Below are 20,300 nucleotides of genomic sequence, written 5' to 3' on the forward strand. Positions count from 1 at the left end.
CCCTTTCCTTTTGAGGCCATTATAAACCTTACAATTTTGGGAACCATATGATAAAACTAGTATTTCAGTAAAAGAACATTTGAAAAAAATAAAAAACTACTTCAACTAAACTGTATAAAACAATTAAAATACTTATGGCTAAAACTTACCTCCATCTTCCAAAGGCCTTTTTTGTCCCCCATAACCATAGTCATTTGAATTCAGTGTTGTACCAGCATCACCTCCAATTTTTGCTGCAATCTTAGAAAACACAAACATACTATTATTAAGAATAGCAATAACTACTATGCACTATTCAGTATTCAATTTCTTCATACAATTCCTAATACATATATGCACCAAATATCTATCACATAAAAATTACTGATAGACAAATTAAAAATATAGTTCATTACTACCACTAGTAACTCCACAGACTTAAAATCATCTCAAATTAATCTTCTGATGCATCTCTGTAAGAATAAGCAGAGAAGTAATCAATTAGGAACCTTTAGAAGACTGACCAACGCAATTTTGAAGAAAATATTGCTCCTAATTCTGTCTTCGTCACAACTGTCTCCCATGACTCTTCAAAAGATGTGTGAGCATAAGGGATGTGAAAACCTTGTGAACACCCTGTGAGACTCTAAGGCTGTGCTGTCTAATTAAAAAGGGCAGACACTAACCACATGTTTTGGGTTGTAAAAACAGCCCAAATTGGAGATGTACTCTGAAGTGTAAAATATACAGATATTGAAAACTTGAAAGTAATATAAAGAAGGCAGCTATGGCTGGTATGGCTCAGTAGACTGAGCACCAGCCTGCGAACCTAAAGGTCACCAGTTTGATTCCCTGTCAGGCAACATGACTGGGTTGTGGGCCAGGTCCCCAGTTAAGGGTGAGCAGGAAGCAACCAACTGATGTTTTTTACTCTTTCTCCCTCCCTTCTTCTCTTTCTGAAAATAAAATCTTTTAAAAAATACACAAAGCAAAACATCTCAAAATTTTTTTATATTGAACACATTGAAATGGTAATATTTTAGGTATGTTGGATTAAATAAAATGTGAGTTGAATTATATTCCTATTGGACAGTACTGCTCCAAGGAAACACAGGGTGGGGGAGTCTGGCAAGATGTCTCAGAAATAAAGCCTGAAGTCATTTTATCCTTAAAAACTTAACTTTAGAGTGAGGCAAGTAATTGCTGGCACTTGACTAACAAACATACAAGAAACGCCAGCTTCAAGTCACAAGTAGGGCTCAATCAATGGATATTTGGTGTATTTTTCTATGAAAGAGGATATGGAATATTGCGAAGTGCCAGCAACAGGCCAAACTCCACACTATAAGATGTTCACACTCATTTTGTCATTGAGTAATAATAACAACCCTTTGAGGTAGAGAATGAGACAGCGATCCACTTTACAGTTTTAAAAATCTGAATAGGTTAATTTACATAGTTAAGTAAACGGTAATGTTCCAATTTATACAGTTCCATGAGAATTACTATAGGAGGGTGAATGGCTCATAAGAGTCCATATTATATTATTCTTTCAATTTTGAGTATGTCTGAAATTTTCGATAAAATATTAAATGGAAAATCTAACTTGGTGACTGAAATGCCCCCAAAGATACCCTAATGTGGAACTAAATCGTTATACCTGAAGTTTCATTATAGCTAGAAAACGAGGGAAAGCAAGAGTATATTCAGCAACTTGAGTTATAAATCCAGTACATATCAATCGAGTCATTCATATATATATATATGTGTGTATATATATGTTTCTATGTATCAACTTTATTTCCTAACGTTCCTAGATTTCCCTTTCCTCATCTGTACATGCAGACACCTATAGCAAAGCATATTAGAATTAAGTATAAAAATGCTGGATAAAACAATCTAACCTTCTTTAGTTATCTTTCACGTCTCAAAAGCCTGTCTGCATCTTTGAGTACCTAGTTAAAATCTTATTTCTTTTCTGAAAGATTTCCTCATCACACTTGAAAACAATGCCTTTTTTCTTTCTGTAAGTCTCCCCACCCTCCGAAGTGTGTACACCTTGTCTCAGAAAGGAGAGAGCATTGGAATATGTTAGACTTTGTTGCTACACCAAGCTCAAATTGTGTCAGACAGTTTTGTCCACCCTTAAGCTTTAAAGCATTTAGCATTGTTCTCTAGGAACTTAAATACACTTCCAGGTGTAGAGGAGCACTGATGTTAAGGAAAGTATTCCAGGTCAGAGAAAACAGTAATACCTAGTTAGGCTATGAATAATTTTCTATAGTTAGCTTTTATAAATGCTCCATGAATTTGCAGAGCAGGAATTTCTGCAAAGAAAGAAAGACTTATTTATGCCTCCCTAGTCATTGAATAGTTCTAAAACTATCCAAATGAAAATGAAAGTTGATACTTGGTTCAGTCTAAAGAACCAGGAACACCATCTCAAAAATTCAGAAGTAATACAAAGACATCAGAGAAGAGCTTTTAGTAAAAATACTACCAATACAGATTTGATCCATTCTCCAACATAAACAGGAAACATACATTTTCTAAGTCAGAGATTTTCAAACTTTTTCATCTCATGGCACACATAAACTAATTACCAAAATTTCATGGCACAACAAAAAAATATTTTTTGCCAATCTGACAAACAGAAAAAGTGTACTTTTGATTCATTCACACCAGAGGGCGATTATGTTGGCTGTTGTCATTTTTTGACGATCTAAGGGTGACAAGGTCAGTGTCTCTTGACTAACTACTCAGGTATTGCGTGTTTTATAATATTCTTGTGGCACTGCAGTTGAAAATCACTGTCCCAAGTCATTACAAGGAGCATTTATTTAAGAGAAATACTAGTTACTGAAATCCAACCTACAACTATATAAAATTCTTATTAATAAAATTAAGTGTAATCCATTTCTTTGATATTAACTTACAATAATTCAAACCTTCCCATTTATACCTTGGTTACTTCTGAAATGACTAAATTTTTAAAAATTTTTTGTCTTAGCATTTTTCCACCTTTCTTCTGGAGTTGAAAGGAAATTTCAGAAATTTAGTCATACCACCTTAGAGACTTTTTTTTTTAATTAAAAACTGATTCTCAGAAGTAAACTACCTAAAAGCCCAAGATGATAAACTTCTAATTTTCAGTCCACAAAATGCTTCGTCTTTGAAGTACTAATGTGATTTGGGATGGGTTGTGATTTTGGTTCAACTGCTGTGGGTCCCTGCCAAATTTTCCTATGCATTTTGTGCCTTGTTCACCTTGCCTATACAAAGGAGTAAAGAGTTTCTACACTTACCTTGTAGGACAGTTATGAGAATTAAATGAACACAAGTTTAGCACAAAGGCTAAATAGTATATAAATTGCTAGTTATTTCAACAAATTAGTATAATTCCACTATAAAGCGGAATCTACTTGACTTCAAATACTTGATTTTAAAATTTTAAGGATTTGTCCTGCTGAGGATATATATAGTTACATTCCGTTTGTGAAAACTGTGCCTGTGGGAGAATAAGGTATATAATTTCTCTTTACATCCCTAAGATCTGACATAACCACACTGTAGGCATTCAAAAAAATGAATTTCTGCAAGAATTTATCTTCAAAACAAAATTTCATTACTACTTCATTAAAGATGTTTCTTGATTCAACTCAATAAATACTGAACACCATAGGCCAGCTTTGGATGGTTCCCATGCACAAGAAACGTGAAGGTGTGTAAAGGACACTTGAAATATCACTAGGCCACCATTTTATTAACATTGTCCACTCCCTACAATACAGGAACTTTTGCTTATTGTCATAACCAAACTTTGCTATTCTATCACAAAATGTTAAAAAAAAAATACTCAAATGCTAGCTTTCACAGAAGGGATTAATGGTTTTTAAGGTCAACATTTGTACTTTATAAAATTTTTACTGCATTTAAAAAACACAACACAGTCTGAATCACTTTTACAATTATCAAGGGATACATTTCAAAAATAACTGAGTACTTAATAACTAATTTACTAGTTGATCAGAATGGATTAAGTTTGATATTTTGGCTAATTTGTGATCTACCATGCTACTCATCTAGTCTTAGCCTCTATCCAATTCACTTCTATTTTCACATGGCCTTGTAAAAAAAAAAAGTAGGTACATTTTAATTATCCAATTTTCAGAGATAGAATTTGTTATCTACTGTAATCACCAAAGATCTAAGAATCCCAACCTCATACTCTGGAGTTACTACTTGAAACACAAAAATGCAAATTTCTAAAGTGTACAGATTGGAAACCCTAAACTAGAGAAATGATCTGGTGCCTCTGTGCTGGATTGAGCTCAGAGTATTACAAGAATCTGTAAGGTTCATATTAAAAATAATTAGGATTTTCTAGAAAAAAAGATTTGGCAACTTGGTCCAAATGACCAGATGGCAACAATCAGCTAGAGTAAAAGCTACCAGTTACTAGGTAGGAACCAGGGATCCTAATCAGTAATCCTGCTTTCCTGAATAATAATTAACTGTCCAGCTAAAATTCCAATAGCATCCCCATTAGTACACAGCTCTTTTGAGAGCAAGAAGCTGTTCTTACACTTCTTCCTTGCAAAGGACATAGCATTCTTTTGGACAAAGAAATGAAACTTAAGGTTAGGTTGGAATTTTAGAAATGTAATTCAGTAATTTTCAGGAAAAAATGTTTTGAACAGTAACCTAACTTGTTCCTTCAGCCCAAGTACTCTTCCCTACATCCCACTTATAAGACAAATAGGCATCCTCAAAGGTAATCCTAAGGGCTAATTCAACTCAAAAGCTAAATATGGATATCTCAGAATTAAAATCAATTCTGTAAAGAAACAATCAAATTTTTATAGCAAATACAAATATAAAGAATCATTACAGCAGGGGCAATTGGGGCAGCTGACCTACTGGCATATAGAGTGTACCAAAAAGTTCCATAGTTGGAGGAAAATTTCCTATTAAACAAGCAGTCTAAATAAGGAAATTACAGTTCAGCCAAATAACGAAGCGCACTTTTTTATTAAAGCATGGCAACCCAAAGTCTTTTAGAAGTTGTATCCTTCTGTACCTTTTTTCACTTCATTTTTCACCCTTCTTCCCTCATCCAACACTATCCTCCATGACTTCATTTGTAGGCTCTTGTCATTGCAAAACCCCCATACCTTTGCACATGCTGCATCTTTTCTCCACCGGTCAAACTCACTCATTCTTTAATGCCTTGCTTAAAAAAAAAATTCAGTCGTTTACTTTGGCAGTTAAGCAATAAATCCCTGGTGATGTGCACAGTGCTTAACTCTGTAAATGTTTACAGGACGAGTAGACTAACAATGTATGTATTTTGTCCACTCCTATCTGAAAGCTTTAAATCAGATACAATTCATATCCATTTGGTTCCTTTAACTGCACTGTAGCTTCCTAGAAGGTAGAAATCCAATTCCACACATCTAAATATTCTCCTGTTATCTAAGTAGAGTGTGTGGTACGTATCAATTAAATATACTGGTTGAATAAAAATTCTGGGGAGTCTTCCAACCCAATCTAATAAAACCCCACTCACGGCAGTCCGGTTATTACATATATGTTTCAGTTGCTACACTAAACTTGTTCAGAATACATAAAAATGAAGTGAAAAAACTGAAGCACTAGTATTAATGATGACTTTTCGTTGACTCTCCTGAATATTCTTATAATACACAAGTACAGGCACATTTTTATCTAATATGTGTTCACGTTATAAAAATAAAAGCAATTTGTTACATCACTACCGATTTTATGGATTTTGACTCCACGAATCCTGTAACTGGAGGGTTAAAAAAAAGTTAACGAAGTGAACTCCTAACGCAAAGCATAGCACAAAATTAGTTTCTGATTACCATTCGATAACACTGGTGTCTAAAAAATGTCTAGCATCTATTATGCATAGCGTCATAACGATAAGATTTTCACTTTTGCTTGCATACAAGTCCACACCAACGTATATTTTATAGTAATAATTATAATAAAGAACTATTTAATAAAGATGAAGTTCAAATTAAGACATCTTTAAATTTCCTAAAGTACACGTGCTTTTTTTCACAGCTTTCGTTTGTGAAAGAAGGGCCTTCAGGGCAAATATATGCACCTACGTAATACAAAGAGGTCTGGTCAATTTACGACTCTGAACAGAGAGGCAGATTCAAATTGAAACTTGGAGTAAAATGGGCCTGAAGCCATTTTGAGACACAAGGGGGAAGGACTGGTTTAACACACTGACACGTAAATCCCGCCCTGAGGAAGGATTCCAATCCGGGATTTAGAGCTCTAAGTGTGAAAGTGAACTATACCAAACGATTAATTGCAAAGAGGGAGCTCGAATGAGCTATATAAACTCTGAAGACTGCTCTAAGGACATACACATACCTTTCCTTATCAGCGCTCGTCAGGGCAGATCCTAGTTCTGTCCCAAACTCATTACTAGAACCTTCCATACTATTGTGTAAAACTACGCGCGCTTCATCCTACAAGGAGCATGTTCAATCTGAGGAAAAGGAAATGCTAACTACTTGGAGAAAGAGGCGCGAGTGCCGCAGCAGCGGTGGGAAGACCTAAAGTCATCTATTTATGCATAGCTCGGGCTGGGGTTCCAACTGGTTCAGAGAGCAGGAACACGAAACCGAGCTTCAGCCTCTAACCGGTATTACCAACGTGGAGAAACGTGAGTGTCCGCACATTTCAGAGCCCGGAAGAGCAGGTCTTTCCTCTTCCTCACGCGAAGAAGTAGCGGCCTACTCAGCCAGCGGCCAATTACCATGAGCTGTCGGGATCCCGCCGCGCGATCCAGACTTACCTGCCGGGCTCTCTGCAGCGCATCTTTGAAAGCATCGTTAACTCCTCCACCACCGCCGCCGCCGCCTCCACCACCAGCTGAGGCAGAGGAAGGTGGAGGCACTGTTGAATAGTCTGCCATGTCTAACCTACTGTGCCTGCTAACGCTTCTTCGCAGAGACCTTCTCCCAGCCAACTGCTAAGAAAGAAAGAAAATGGCGGCCGTGGAGACTGTATCACATTCTTGTGCGACCATCGTGCCGTAAAGGGGCGGAGATTCGAAGAAGAAAATCTCGCGATATTTTTAAAGCAGGGGCTCTGTAGGGGGCGGGACTCAAATAAAAAGAAAGGCAGAGCGGTGTCGCGAGAATTGTATTGTGTTTAGATTTCGCGATAATATGACTTATTTTGGCGCCTCTTCACAGCGTGTTCGCATGTTAAGGCTGTGTGGCTGTTCTGCCGCGGAGTTTAAGGTTGGTGTGGCGACCGCGGTAGGTTTGAGTTTCTGAAAGCCTGAAGAAAAGTGTTTCTTAACGGTCACTGCCGAAGGAAGTTAGTGTCGGTGAATTTTACGCCAGGCGTAAATCCTCGAATCCTTGGGGAGGAGGGTGACGTCACGAGCGTAAGGACGACGCTACGGTGTCCTGAGAGCGCTGCATCCGCGGGTGCGCCTCGGAAACGCGCGCTTGGGTCGCGGCGAGGTGATGTCCCGGAAAACGTCCGCCTGATCTAGTGGGAACTCGGCATGACTTTCGGGGTAGTAAGGTGTCCCTGTATTTTACTTTTAGATTGTCAGAGTTTTGAGTTTTATCGCAAGTGGAGGTGAATTCTAGCCTGAATTCAGGCTGGAGGCCACTTAGTGCTGGAGTTGATTTATAAATTTTTGGATGTCGAGGCTGTGGCAAAATGACTGGCACTCCCTTTTACCTGTTAAAAACGTAATTGTTCCTAAAATTCAGTTTTAACCAGACTTAACCTAGTATTGCGTATGTCCAATTTTATTGCTGTCCTTATAATTAAGAACAGCATACCTTTCTTAACCCAAATTGACTTTGTAGCTTCTTGGAAAAAATTTCCCCCAGCACCGCCTTGTGGGAATTCAAATGAAAGGTAATGTTCTGAACTGTCATTTTAGGACTAGATAATTTTTTCCGCATTTTCTGTTATCTAGTTCAGTTATCAAATACTTTTATATCTTCAGACCTTGCCGAGCATATCGTGGCACGTAATCTACAGCTTTAATAGTTCCAGATTTTGAGGATGCTCTAGGAGATGATCACAGTGACTTTTTACTAATTCTTTTTTTTTTTTTTTTAAGATAACAAAGAATGAAGTAAAATGAACATTTACAAATTTGGCATTTTGTGTTTTATTAATTAGGTCTAAAAGAAAAGTACTTTTCTTCTGCTGGCCTTGGAGTAATTGAGAGTAATGCATGCTGCAGTCTTCTGATACCTAAAACTAAACTTAGGCATTTGCTCAAGGCCTAAAATAAGACAAATAACTAAACAGTTATATGCACATACGTACAAAGGGGTTATCATTTTCCTCAAGCTTTTCTACCATCGTATCCATTTATATAGTTTTGGTATGTAACTATATAGTGTTATACAGTGTTCATAGCCATCCTTTTAGATTTTGGAGGAATTTTTATTTGGAAAAGTAGTGAATGTATTGGACAACAGGTTAAACAAGCTGGTTAAAAAAAAGCAGTGTTGTGTGGTATTGCTAAATAGTGTTCTAGTTGCATTTTGAGAAAGTGTTCAAAAAATGGCATTTATTAATCAGTACTTGATTTTTTTCATCTTTCATTGGTCTTACGTTCCAGTCAGACCTTCTAATCAGCATAGAGTTAACCACAGAGTGATACAATTTATCTAAAAACAAATAAATTTTATTTCACATATAGAACAATTTTAGTTGTCTAAATATTGAAAATAAGCAAGGACACTAAGTGTATGGGTGTTTTGTTATTTTTATTGTTTTTGTTTTTTTGTAGATTCTCATGGAAGTGTGAATATGCTAGGATGGGAACCAGTTGGAATCAGTCTAGATCAGAATTTCTCAACCTCAGCACTATTAACACTTTTTAGCCAGGTAATTCTTTGTTTTGAAGTACTGCTGTGTATTGTAATATGTTTAGCATCCTTAGCCTCTAACCATAAAGGCCAGTAGCATACCTCCCCAATCCTCCAACCAATTGTGACAGCCAAAAATGTCTTCAGACATTACAAATGTCCCCTGGGAGACAAAATCATCCCACATTGAGAACCACTGATTAGCTTTGATTCCTGCCTCTACCTCTATCCATCAGGAAGACTTATTTACCATACTTCTGAACTATATTGCAAATTAATGAACTTTTCACCTCTAGTACTCCCAAAATTACCATCACCTTATTCCTGGACTGTTCAGGGGATTTTTCTGCTTCCACCCTTACATCTCTGCAATTTACTTTAAAAAATTACGGAATTTTATATGAAAAGTTTATAATATACATATAAAGTCTCAAAGGTAACAAGCACCTACATATCCACTCTCCAGAAATATTCTGCTAGAAGTAGACTGTTACTAGAATTTTTGAATTTCAGGGATCCTGCTGATTGTATTACAGTTGTTTCTTCTTAGGACAGCTTGAATGATTTCGTTAAAATGCAGATTAGATCATCCTACCTGTATCTTCAGTTTCACCTTAAATCCTGCCTCCTGGAGTGAGTGGCTTATGGGCTCCATGTAACCAGCCCACTGTCTCTGTGCCCTCTTTCCTCTTTCCCCTCCTCCCTCTTACTCCACTTCAGCTGTCTGGCCACCTTTTTGTTCATCATCTTTCCTGCCTCTGTGACTTTATACTTGCTTTTTCCTCGGCCTAGAATGCCTTTATAGACCTCATGGGTGATTTGTCTTCCTAATTCAGACTTTAGTTCAGATGTCACCTCCATAGATCATGTCTGACCTCTGGTTGTACTATTCTGCCACTTGCACAGAGATACCAATGTATCCCATTAACATGTTCTCTTTATAGCATTTATTTAAAATGTATCTAAAATTAAAGCATTTATCTAAAAATCTTATGTTTTAATGTGTTTGCTTGATTATTTTCTCTGTTCTACTAGAATATAAACTCCTGGAGGGCAAGGACCTTACATATCCCTACCATTGACCAGGCCCTAAAACAAAGTCTTAGCATTATCGATATTTGTTGAGTGAATGAATGTTGAAAAAAATCTGCCTCTACATTTTAGTTGGTTTTGTGATGTTGGGCAAGTGACTTAGTCTCTGAGCCTGGATCTTATTTACATAATAATCATAACCTGCCTTGCTCTCCTGGAAAGATATCTGTGAGCGTTTCAGAAACTAAAATGCTATGCAAATGGAAATTGGTATTACTAAACATACATTTGGCTTCTGGTATGTCATAATGTTGAAAAGATAATCCATTCCATGGTACTCTACTTCTGTAAGTTTTGGGGATTAAATGGCTATCTTCAAATCTTAGTTTTGCAAAAACTGTAACCAGTGACTTTTGATTAGGCTACATGTGAGTTTGTTCTGAGTCCACTCAATTTCAAAGCCATTTGCATTTTGCTCATTATTCTGGATAGTTTCATAACTGATGAAATCAGACTTGACTCAGTTTATTTCCTTTGCAATGTAAATTCTCTTAATAGTGGATGTATCATAACTGACCTAAAGTTAGTTTATTGTGCTTTAAGAGTTGGCTAAATACTCAGCTGAATTATATATTATAGTCACACCCTTATCACAGAAATTGGTATTCCATATTTCATCCTCAGGATGAAGCAAAAGTCAGTGTTTCTGAGCTTACAGAAGTGTAGCAGAGAACATTTAGATTTGCCAAATAAGGAAAAGATTAGTAAAGATAGTAAAAATTGGGGTATTAAATATATTGGCAAGGTTTTTCATTTTATCTTTTCTTGGTGCAGCTTTTCATTATTGGATTTGCTAAATCTGTGTGCAGTAATAACAGATTTATAGCTTATTTATAGCTTTTGGAGAAAAATCATCCAACACAGCTTTTTAAAAAGGCATTTGAGGAATGGCAAGATTGTACAGGCTTACTGCCTCAACCTTTACACTCACCCATCACCTACCTCCCAACACTTGTAGCCAGAAGTATCTGGTAACTTCATGCTGTACTCTATGTGTCATTTAAACCAAGCCTGTTTTTTCTCAGTGCATAGTCACAACAAATTCAGGATAGATAGGAGGAAAGTAGCCACTTCAAATTAAATAGTCCAAGATACTGTTCGGATATTTGATCGTTACGTTGGTCATTGGTCTTAATGACCTTTATATCTCCTCTGATTGAATTCCTAGGATTCTATTTCAGACTAAGGTATGAATGGAAGCAGGAAATATTTTCATTTTAAAGGACAGAGTTGCTAACACAAATGTAACTTTGGAACATTGTGGAAAATAACAATTTGACTAGTATCTGAAACTGGAGGCAGTTCCATATAATATATAGGACTCTGGACTTGATTCCAGAAGCTCTAGATTGAAATCTAACCCATGTGCCCTTTGGTAAGTCACACAACTTCCTATTACCAGTATACCAAAAAGGAGGTAATTTAATCTTTTCTGAAAAGTAGCCAACAGTAAAGAACTTTAAAGTGTTATGTTTTACAGTGATTTTTGTTTTCCCTTTCAGAGTATCATCTCACCCTAAATTAGAAATTTCTTCTATGATTTGGAAACCAGATTTGATGGTGTGTCCTGACTGAAGGGTTGTTAGAGGATTGATGAATACCAGGATGTTACTTGCGACCGTTGATTTGCCCTTTATCCAGCCTTTTACCCTCCCTGTCATTCCCGCTTATTCCTAACCATAGAGCCCCTGAGCCTTTGTGCCTGTTTTTCTCTTTGTCAGGAACATTTCTCACTTCTTCCATTTTACTATTGCTTATTAACTTTTTCTTTTTTCCCCCAGAAAGCCTGTCTAAAACTCTCAAATTTAGATATTTCTATTTGTTCTTATGTACAATATTATGGTAATAATACCATAAAATCATTTATTGTTTATTTGAAATTCCCACTGGATTGTAAGGTCCATGACAGTAAGGGCTACATCTATTTCTGTGCCTTTACTGTATAGCACACTCTAAAACATAACAATAGCTAATAATAGCACTATGTATAGGACAGTGTTCTAAATGCTTTCCATTTATGTAATTTATTTCCATGTATGTAATTTATTCTCACAATGGATTTATGAGATAGGTGCTATTATAATTTCCCTTTTGTTGAGGTACAAATAAGTTAACTAAGTTGCCCAAAATCACCTGTTAGTAAGTGTTAGAACTGTGATTTGAACGTAGGCAGCCTGATTTGGAAGAATGGAAGATTTATAAAAAGTCAAGTAATGAATGTTTCTCTATAATTTCTAGGATATGGTTCACAACTTACTATTTCTTACTTGGATTTTTAAAACATTTGCATTAGTTTTTATCAAGACTTAGGCCAAAATTCTTCATGGAAAGACATCTCTCAATGTAAGGTAATAAATGTAGATTACTTACAAAATTTAAAGAACCCATGTGTTTTATAGCATGATGGAAGCTGTTTGTATTAATTGCATTGGGTGGATTAGTAACCTATGGTATATAGTACTTTATGTTGTGCATACATACATACACCTATAGTATGTATATATATACATAAGTGTACATAGGTATTTGATGATGATTCGTGTTATTTTTCAAGTACATTATTCAAGGGGTTTGTTTGTTAGTCCACATCACTGAGCAGATTTTACGCTTCTTGAAGTCAAGGATAGGATTAACTAATTTTCATTTTCTTCATGTATTACCACACAGCACCTATGTAGTCTTTGTGCTGTTTTTCTGCATATTGGATTTCTCTACAAAGTAGCTCATCTACCAAAAGAATTAAGAGTTTTTAGGTTAGACTCTTCTGAGAATTCTGAGTAAAATTCTTTATAATTTAATCTTTTAGAACAATTAACTTTGGAGACAAAGCTTCTTTGTTAAAAGATAAGTTTTGTCTGCCCTTTAGGACCTCTCCAGTAAAGGTGGGAGGGAGGGGTTTGCCAAAGTACCTTTCCTGACCTTAAGGGTTTTTAAAAATCTAATGAAAAAATGTACTCCCATTACTATATCATGCAGAGAGCCTCTTTGAATGGATATAGAATGCTTGTTTAGCTAGTTACTCACATGTGTTGGCATCCTGTCTATAAGCAGGATCTGTCCTTTGACCGGGATCATAGGAAGCGAAATGCAGCATCATAGAATATGTAAGAAATTGAGAATCAATGTTTATTGAGAAAAGTTTAGATCTTCCTGCCCTTGCTGGTAAGTCATAATACTCCCAACTTCCCATTACTTTAAAGTAATGCTATGTTGAAAATTTGGTATTCCAGAAGGCATTTGTCTCAAAAAAAAAAACAAAAAACTGGCCTCTACTACAGTTTTTGAGCAGTGTTAGCTAATTCTACAGCAAACATTCACCATGCAAATAACTTATAATAAAGCAGAATGTAAAATGAAATTGCAGAATATATATATAGTTTCATAATTTGTTTTAAATTGGTTCTGTATTTATTCCCCAAATGTGTTTCCAAACCAGTATTTGCAGCTACCTCCAAAACTCATTTTACATTTTGCCTCAAAAAAAAAAGTAAAATAAATTAATATAGGTACTCTTATTCATTTATTTTGTGGTTTAAAAAATGTTTATTTTTTTCTTTCCTTTCTTGGATCATATATTTATACATCAGTTCTTTCACTTCTGTTACATTTATCTTCATGAATTCTTAGCCAACTGAAGATCCAGATTAAAAATCACCTTTTTTCATATAACAACCAGACTGACTAATTCCCACAATCTCTTACTTCATTCAGTGGTTAACTGCGTTGGATACAGGGTCACGTTTTATTTTTAAATGTGAAGGTTGAGCCCCAACCCCTACTCCCAGAGAGTAATTTAATTGATCAATACCTGTATCGGTAAAAATTTCCTAGGTTGATACTAAGTTGAGCCACACTTGAGAACTACTGAAATATTACAAGTCTACATACTTTGTGAGACTTTTGCATATTTTTAATAAACACGTACAGTTTATTCCCTAGTTGTGGGCATATATTCTTGAGACATTAGTCTAGAAACATTTTCTACTTTTGAACCAAATCAGCTTTTTGTTGGTCTAGGTTAGGGCAGTATTTATTTTCTTTTAAGATTTTAATTATTTTTAGAGAGGGGGAAGGGAAGGACAAAGAGAGAGAGACAAAGGGAGAGAAATATTGGTGTGAGAAACATTGACCTCTCGTACATGCCCAGCTACGGACCAAACCCACAACCCAGGTGTGTACCCCAACAGAATTGAACTAGCAACCTTTTACTTTGCAGGACAGTTCCCAACATACTGAGACATACCCATCAGGTCTGGTTTTATTCAATTTTGCATATTTCTGTCCAGTATTCCCAACACCACTTACTGAATAGACGGTGTTTACCCATTGTATGTTTTTGCCTCCCTTGTCAAATATTAATGGGCTATAAATGTGTGGGTTTATTTCTGGACTCTTCTGTTCTATATATATATATATGGAGTCAGTTTTTATGCTGGTACCATGCTGTTCACAACCTGCATTGTAGTAAATGTTCTGAATACAGAGATTGTGTCCTCTCCACTTTTCAAGAAAGGGCTGGTCAAATACTAGCTCTTACGTGATTTTCTCAGTATGGCTTAGTGCTTTTATGTTGGTAAAAGCTTAATAAGTATAAAATTCAGTTCTTTGTTATTATACTTAAACTTTCCTGAAAGCTTGAGATCAACAAATTGTTGAGTATGTTATTATGAACATTGGGGGCCTTTGAGGCTGGGTGGCACTGAAGAGCAGCTTTACTTAAACTTTTCTTAGAATGTCAGACTTGGATGCTTCTGGTCAAGGTGGTGGAAGGTAAATGTGGCACTCCCATCAGGATTGCATCTAAACTGCAGAACAACCATCATTCAGAAATACCTGAAATCTAGCTGAACAGAAGTCTTATAGCTAAGGATATAAAGAAGAAGCCACAGAGAGACTGGTGGGAGGGGAGGAGATGCTGAATAGGTTGGTCCCATACTTGTGTGGCAGTTACATGTGGAGGCGGGGGTGGATATCTTAGCTGCAGAGGGTCTGCCTGTGAAGCTAGGGGTCTCAGCACCACACCAGGCCCCCTTGCCTAGGGTACCAGTGCTGGGAAGAGAAGTCTTCATATTGTGAGTGAGAAGGAAGGCTTCTGGGGTCTTAGGCATTTCCCTTAAGGAGTCTGATCACTGACCTACTTGGACTTGCTCACTCTGAGCTCCAACTTGAAAGGCACCAGGAACATAGGAGGAAAAAACTGTATAGTTCAGCAAGAGCTGCAGGGGGAGCTTTCTCCTAGACAGAAGTGCTGACAGAAGCCATTGTATCTTTGCCGAGCCTTCCACAGATCCCAAAGGTGGGTAGCATATCTGAGTCTCCATCAACCTCACCCCACCCAAGTCAAGAGACCACCCAATCCTCTTCTAGTGTCTTAAATACAAGTGTGCTGTTTTGGCTCATACTCTGGACTTTCTGAAAATCTTTTCAAAGGTTCTCTCAAACACCAAATAAGCAGCATCTGGCCTTGGCATGCCTCATGTACCTTGCTAAGCGGCACGAGGTCTGGCACTAGCAACAGCCAGCCTTAGTTCTCAGCTTGGCATCTCCTGGGTACCTCCAAGTCCAGCACAAGTAGCAGCCTTCTGAGATTGCTTTGTAGCTCATGCCTGGTGGCCTGGGGTAGAGCATAGGTAGTGGCTTGCCTTGGCCTGCACCTCCTGGGAGGCTCCAGAGCCAGAAACCAAGCTTCAGACCAAGCCAGAGTACCACCAAACCACTTCCATGGGTGGCACACTCAAGGGACAGGCTCATGGGTCACCAGTGACCTGCTTAGGTGATTCCTACTCCATGGGGTCGATGCCTGTATAGCAGATGCTCTGCTATGGTTTTGGCCATTCTTTGAAATTGATGGCATATGGGTAAATTCCTCTCGTCTCAACAGCATATCAGGGTTCAACTGCAACAGGAGAGTGCATGCAGCCCACATGGCAGTGCACCTGCAGTTCTCAGCTCAGGTGACTGGGTTGCATCAGTGGTCCCTTCAAGACATCTAGCACATGAGGCTGCTCTGCCAAGACTGGGAGAGGTAGTAGCTCTACCAAATACATAGAAACAAATGCAGGGAGGCAGTGAAAATGAGGAGACAAAAGAACATGTCCCAAGAGAACAACAAAACTCCAGAAAGAGAACTAAACAAAATGGAGAAAAGCAATCTACTAGATGTAGAGTTCTAAACACTGGTTATAGGTGCTCTCCCTCTTGGGAGCATCCCATACTTTTTCCATCCCCCTCTTCCCTCCAGGTGCTTTATCTTCGCTTTTCCCTCTCCTAAGCTCCATGGGCCCTTGTTTTGCTTCTAAATTTATATTTTCCTGAGCTTCTGCAGCCTAGCTAGCTTACTTGTGCTACCTCCATAACTTTCTAAGTAAACTTAAAAAAAACCAAACTGATTTTAAAGATACTCAATGAACTTAAGGGAAGAGTAGATGAACTTAGAACTTCAACAGACAGGAAATGTAAAAACGGAGATAGGAAACAAAACAATCAGGAATGAAGAATACAATAACTGAAATGAAGAATATAGGTAATCAACAGTAGACTAGATGAAGCAAAGGATCAAATCAGTGATTTGGAAGATCGGGAAGCAGAGAACACCCAATCAGATTAGCAAAAAGAAAAAAAGTTGAGCACGAGTATAGTTTAAAGGACTTCTGAGACAACATCAAGTGTACTGATATTTGCACCAAGAGGGTGCCAGAAAGAGCAAGGAATTGAAAACGTACTCGAGAAAGTAATAACAGAGAACTTCCTTAACCTGGTGAAAAATGCCAAGAAATGCAGAGAAAAGATGAATCCAAAGAGGCCCACATTGAGACATCATAAATAAAATGCCAAAGGTTAAAAGACAGAGACTCTTAAAAACAGCAACAGAAAAGCAGTTATCTACAAAGGAGCTCCACTAAGACTAGCAGCTCATTTGTTAACTGAGACTGCAGTCCAGACAGCATTGGCACAAAAATATTCAAAACAATGAAAATCCAGGACCTACAGCTGAGATTATTACCCAGCATTCAGAATTGAAGGACAGATAAAAGATTCCCAGACAAGAAAAAGCTACGGAAATTCATTGCCACCAAACCAGTATGTTAAAGAATCTTCAAGAAGATCAAAAGCTGAGTTACAAAATGGCAATAAATATCTATCAACAGTTACTCTAAATGCAAATAGATTTAAGTGCTCCAATCAAAAGACACATGGCTGAATGAATAGCAAAACAAGGCCCTTACATACCCTGTCTACAAAGAGATTCACTTCAGATCAAAAGACACACAGATTGAGAGTAAAAGGATGTTTAAAGATATGTAATGAAAATGGAAATGGATTTTTTAAAAAGGCTGGAGTAGCAGTACTTATGCCAGACATAATAGGCTTTAAAATTAAGGCTATAACAAGACAATAAAGTATCCAGCAATTCTATTTCTGCATGTTTATTCAAAGAAATGCAAACACTGTAGCCAAACCTCAGTTCTTGAATGTTCCCTATCTCAAATAATTTGGTTCTTGACCAAGTTGTTCTTGGAGAATATGTCTAAGTTGTAAAACAAAACTGCAGTTTTTGACCTGACAACACTTTAATGTTGATACCTGTATTATTAGTCATGGGTTTGTTAGACATGATTCAGTTTTCAAACAAATCACTTCTCAAACAGCCTTCCAGGATGAGTTAAGTTTGAGAACTGAGGTTCCACTGTAGATTGAAAAGAATAAGCATCCATATCTTCATTTCATCATTATTTACAATAGCCAAGCTATGGAACCAACCTAACTGTCCATCAATAGATGATGGATAAAGAAAAGATGTGTACGAAGTCTGTCCAGAAGGTATCCAGCCATATAATATGAAAAGTAGAGACATTTATTGAAGAAGATACAAAAAACACTGCACCTATGTGATACATGTCTCTATCCCCTTCAAAGTAGACACCTTAGGCCTTCACACAGTTGTCCCAGGCGCCATCAGCTGCCCCGTCATATTTTCCTGAATCTCATCAACGATCTGAAGTCTCTTCCCCTTCAAAGGTGATTTTAGTTTTGGAAAAGCTAGAAGTCACAGGGCACCAAAACTTGGCTGTAGGGGGGTTGAGTCACCTGGATGTTTTGATGTTTCACCAAAAAAAAACCCTATGAGATGTGATGCAAACGTGGGCACATTTTCGTGATGAAGCTGCCAATGCCAGTTGCCCATAACTGCGGCCTTCTGAATCATCTGGATAGTTTCTGTGGAGGAATGTTCAAGCTAAATACAAAATTTGATGCAGATTCATTGCTCTGCTTGCTCAGTCATTTTGAATAAGGTGGCGACACAGTACAGGGACTCACTCCCACTCCCACTTCCACTGACTAGTATGGTGAAGCTGTCATTGTTCAGGCCTATGCATTCCAGTCCCCTTTCCTCAGCTTCCAGGTTACATCAATGTCACACACACTGTTCTTGTTAAGTTAAAAATGGCTGGGCTTTTTCTGGACAGACCTCATATATACAATGGAATATGACTCAGCAGGTAAAAAAAAAAAAACAAAAAAAAAACTTATCTGCAACAATGTGGATGGACCTGAGAGTATTGTTCTGAGTGAAATTAGGTCAGATGGAGAAAGACAAATGCCATATGATTTCACTTATACGTGGAATCTAAAAACTAAATAAATGAACAAGCAGACCAGAAACAGACTCGTAGATACAGAGAATATTTTGATGGTTGCCAGATGGGAGGGAGTATGGATAGATGGGTGAAAAAGGGGAAGGGATTAAGTACAAAGTAGTCACAAATAGCCACGGGGATTTAAAGTACAGCACAGGGAATATAGTGAGTAATATTGTGATAACTATATGGTGTCAGGTAGGTTTATCAGATTGACCACTGCATAAGTATATAAATGTCTAATCACTGGGTCGTACACCAGGAACTAATATAATGTATGTCAACTGTATTTAAAATATGTAGAAAAAAATATCAGACTCAGAAAGGCATTGAAGATCAAGTAGTTCATTTTTTTCATTTTGTGGTGGAAGAAATTGTGACCCAGATTGCCTGAGTGTCATGTAAAAGTGAAAAGAGTAATTGCAGAGTCAAGACTAGGTTCCTAATCAGTGTTCTTTATTTCATGAAATAAATTCTCTGTGAAACGGCAGTGATTGGGTTAAGTTTCAGATGGAGGTTTTCTGCTCCTTAGGTACCAGGGGAAGAAAAATCTATGCAGAACCAAAATTATCTTGACTTTTGTAATCAAGACATCTATCTTTACTCATATTTAGCTTTTGAAGTAGAGTATTAGATTATTTGCAAATGAAATCTTTAATAATGGACAGTTATGAGATGTAAAACTCACTTGGCATACGATTTTGTTGTTGTTTTTTCATGGAACTTTTCCTCTCTGTTCTGACATTTCCATGTCTATTTATAGCAGTGATCTCTTTGGAATTTGCCTTCTGATTCTGTTTGTTCTTTTATGTTGCTTCATGTTAACTGATATTCTCATTTCCTTTTTTTAAAAAATGTATTTGAAAGAACTTGAGAAGGAAAAGAAGGAATTAAAATTTTTAGAAACAGCACCTGAAATTATGATTTTCCTATGAGTTATCATAATCATTGTTTATAACAGGTTATCCAGTTGTGGTACCTAATGATACAAGTACTAATTTATCAAAATAGAATGGTAGTTTATTTTCTAAGTTAAAAATATGAAGTCTAAAATAAATTTTTTTTTTGAGGACAGTTACTACTTTTACATTAACAACCTTGCTCCTTAACTATATACAGTGTTGGGCAAAAGTAGGTTTACAGTTCATATGGAAAATCATACAATAATTAATAAATAGCGATACAAGAATAAACTTTCACCTACTTAACAACTATAAACCTACTTTTGTCCTACCCTGTGCTTTGATATAAGTGAAGATCAAGAGATTTTAGTTAAGAGTCTTTAAATGCTAATCTCCTTAAAGGCAGGGATTATTTACCTTTAAGATTAACATAATACCTGGCATCCAGTAGGTGTTTATTAATCTATTCATTTACTCAATTCAATTAAAATGATGGACATTGTTCTAGGTGCTGGATATACAGCAGAGAACAAAATAGATGATATCGTTACCCTCATGGAACTTACTCTAGTGAGTGTTGAATAAAACCATGAATCACTTTTCAAAGACTCTGAATTTGTTTTCACATAGTTCCTTGCATCAGCCTAAAAAAGAATAATCTGTACTTTATTAAGCAATGTGTTGAAGAGTTAGAATAGGAGAAACTTAGTAATTAGTTCATTCTTTCATTAAACATTTTTTCCTAGTGTAAGTATGTCAAATTATTTGAAATTACATAAATAATTATTGTCTTC

General features: G+C 36.8%; 2 protein-coding genes across 11 annotated transcripts in view; one reads left to right on the forward strand and one right to left on the reverse strand.

Moving 5' to 3' along the window:
- Window positions 1-7,024, reverse strand: part of FUBP1 (far upstream element binding protein 1) — a 37,035-nt gene extending 30,011 nt beyond the window's left edge. For all 9 annotated transcript variants that reach the window (XM_054566891.1, XM_054566890.1, XM_054566889.1 and 6 more), the window contains exons 1-2: window positions 6,818-7,024; window positions 150-240 (exon numbers count right to left, since the gene is read on the reverse strand). In XM_054566891.1, the coding sequence (XP_054422866.1) occupies window positions 150-240; window positions 6,818-6,937 (211 nt within the window). In that variant the 5' untranslated portion in view covers window positions 6,938-7,024. The remainder of the gene's footprint in view (window positions 1-149; window positions 241-6,817) is intronic.
- A 154-nt stretch (window positions 7,025-7,178) lies between these two features.
- Window positions 7,179-20,300, forward strand: part of DNAJB4 (DnaJ heat shock protein family (Hsp40) member B4) — a 52,674-nt gene continuing 39,552 nt past the window's right edge. The window contains exons 1-2 of one of the 2 annotated variants that reach the window (XM_054566893.1): window positions 7,179-7,268; window positions 8,795-8,892. The gene's annotated coding sequence lies outside the window, so the exon portion shown is untranslated. Of the gene's footprint in view, window positions 7,269-7,459; window positions 7,561-8,794; window positions 8,893-20,300 lie in introns of those variants that run through there. The other variant, XM_054566895.1, reaches the window with a different exon arrangement.

Source organism: Pteronotus mesoamericanus, unplaced genomic scaffold, assembly GCF_021234165.1.
Source record: "Pteronotus mesoamericanus isolate MK-2021 breed Mesoamerican mustached bat unplaced genomic scaffold, CSHL_Meso_final contig_181, whole genome shotgun sequence".
Classification (NCBI taxonomy): Eukaryota; Metazoa; Chordata; class Mammalia; order Chiroptera; family Mormoopidae; genus Pteronotus; species Pteronotus mesoamericanus.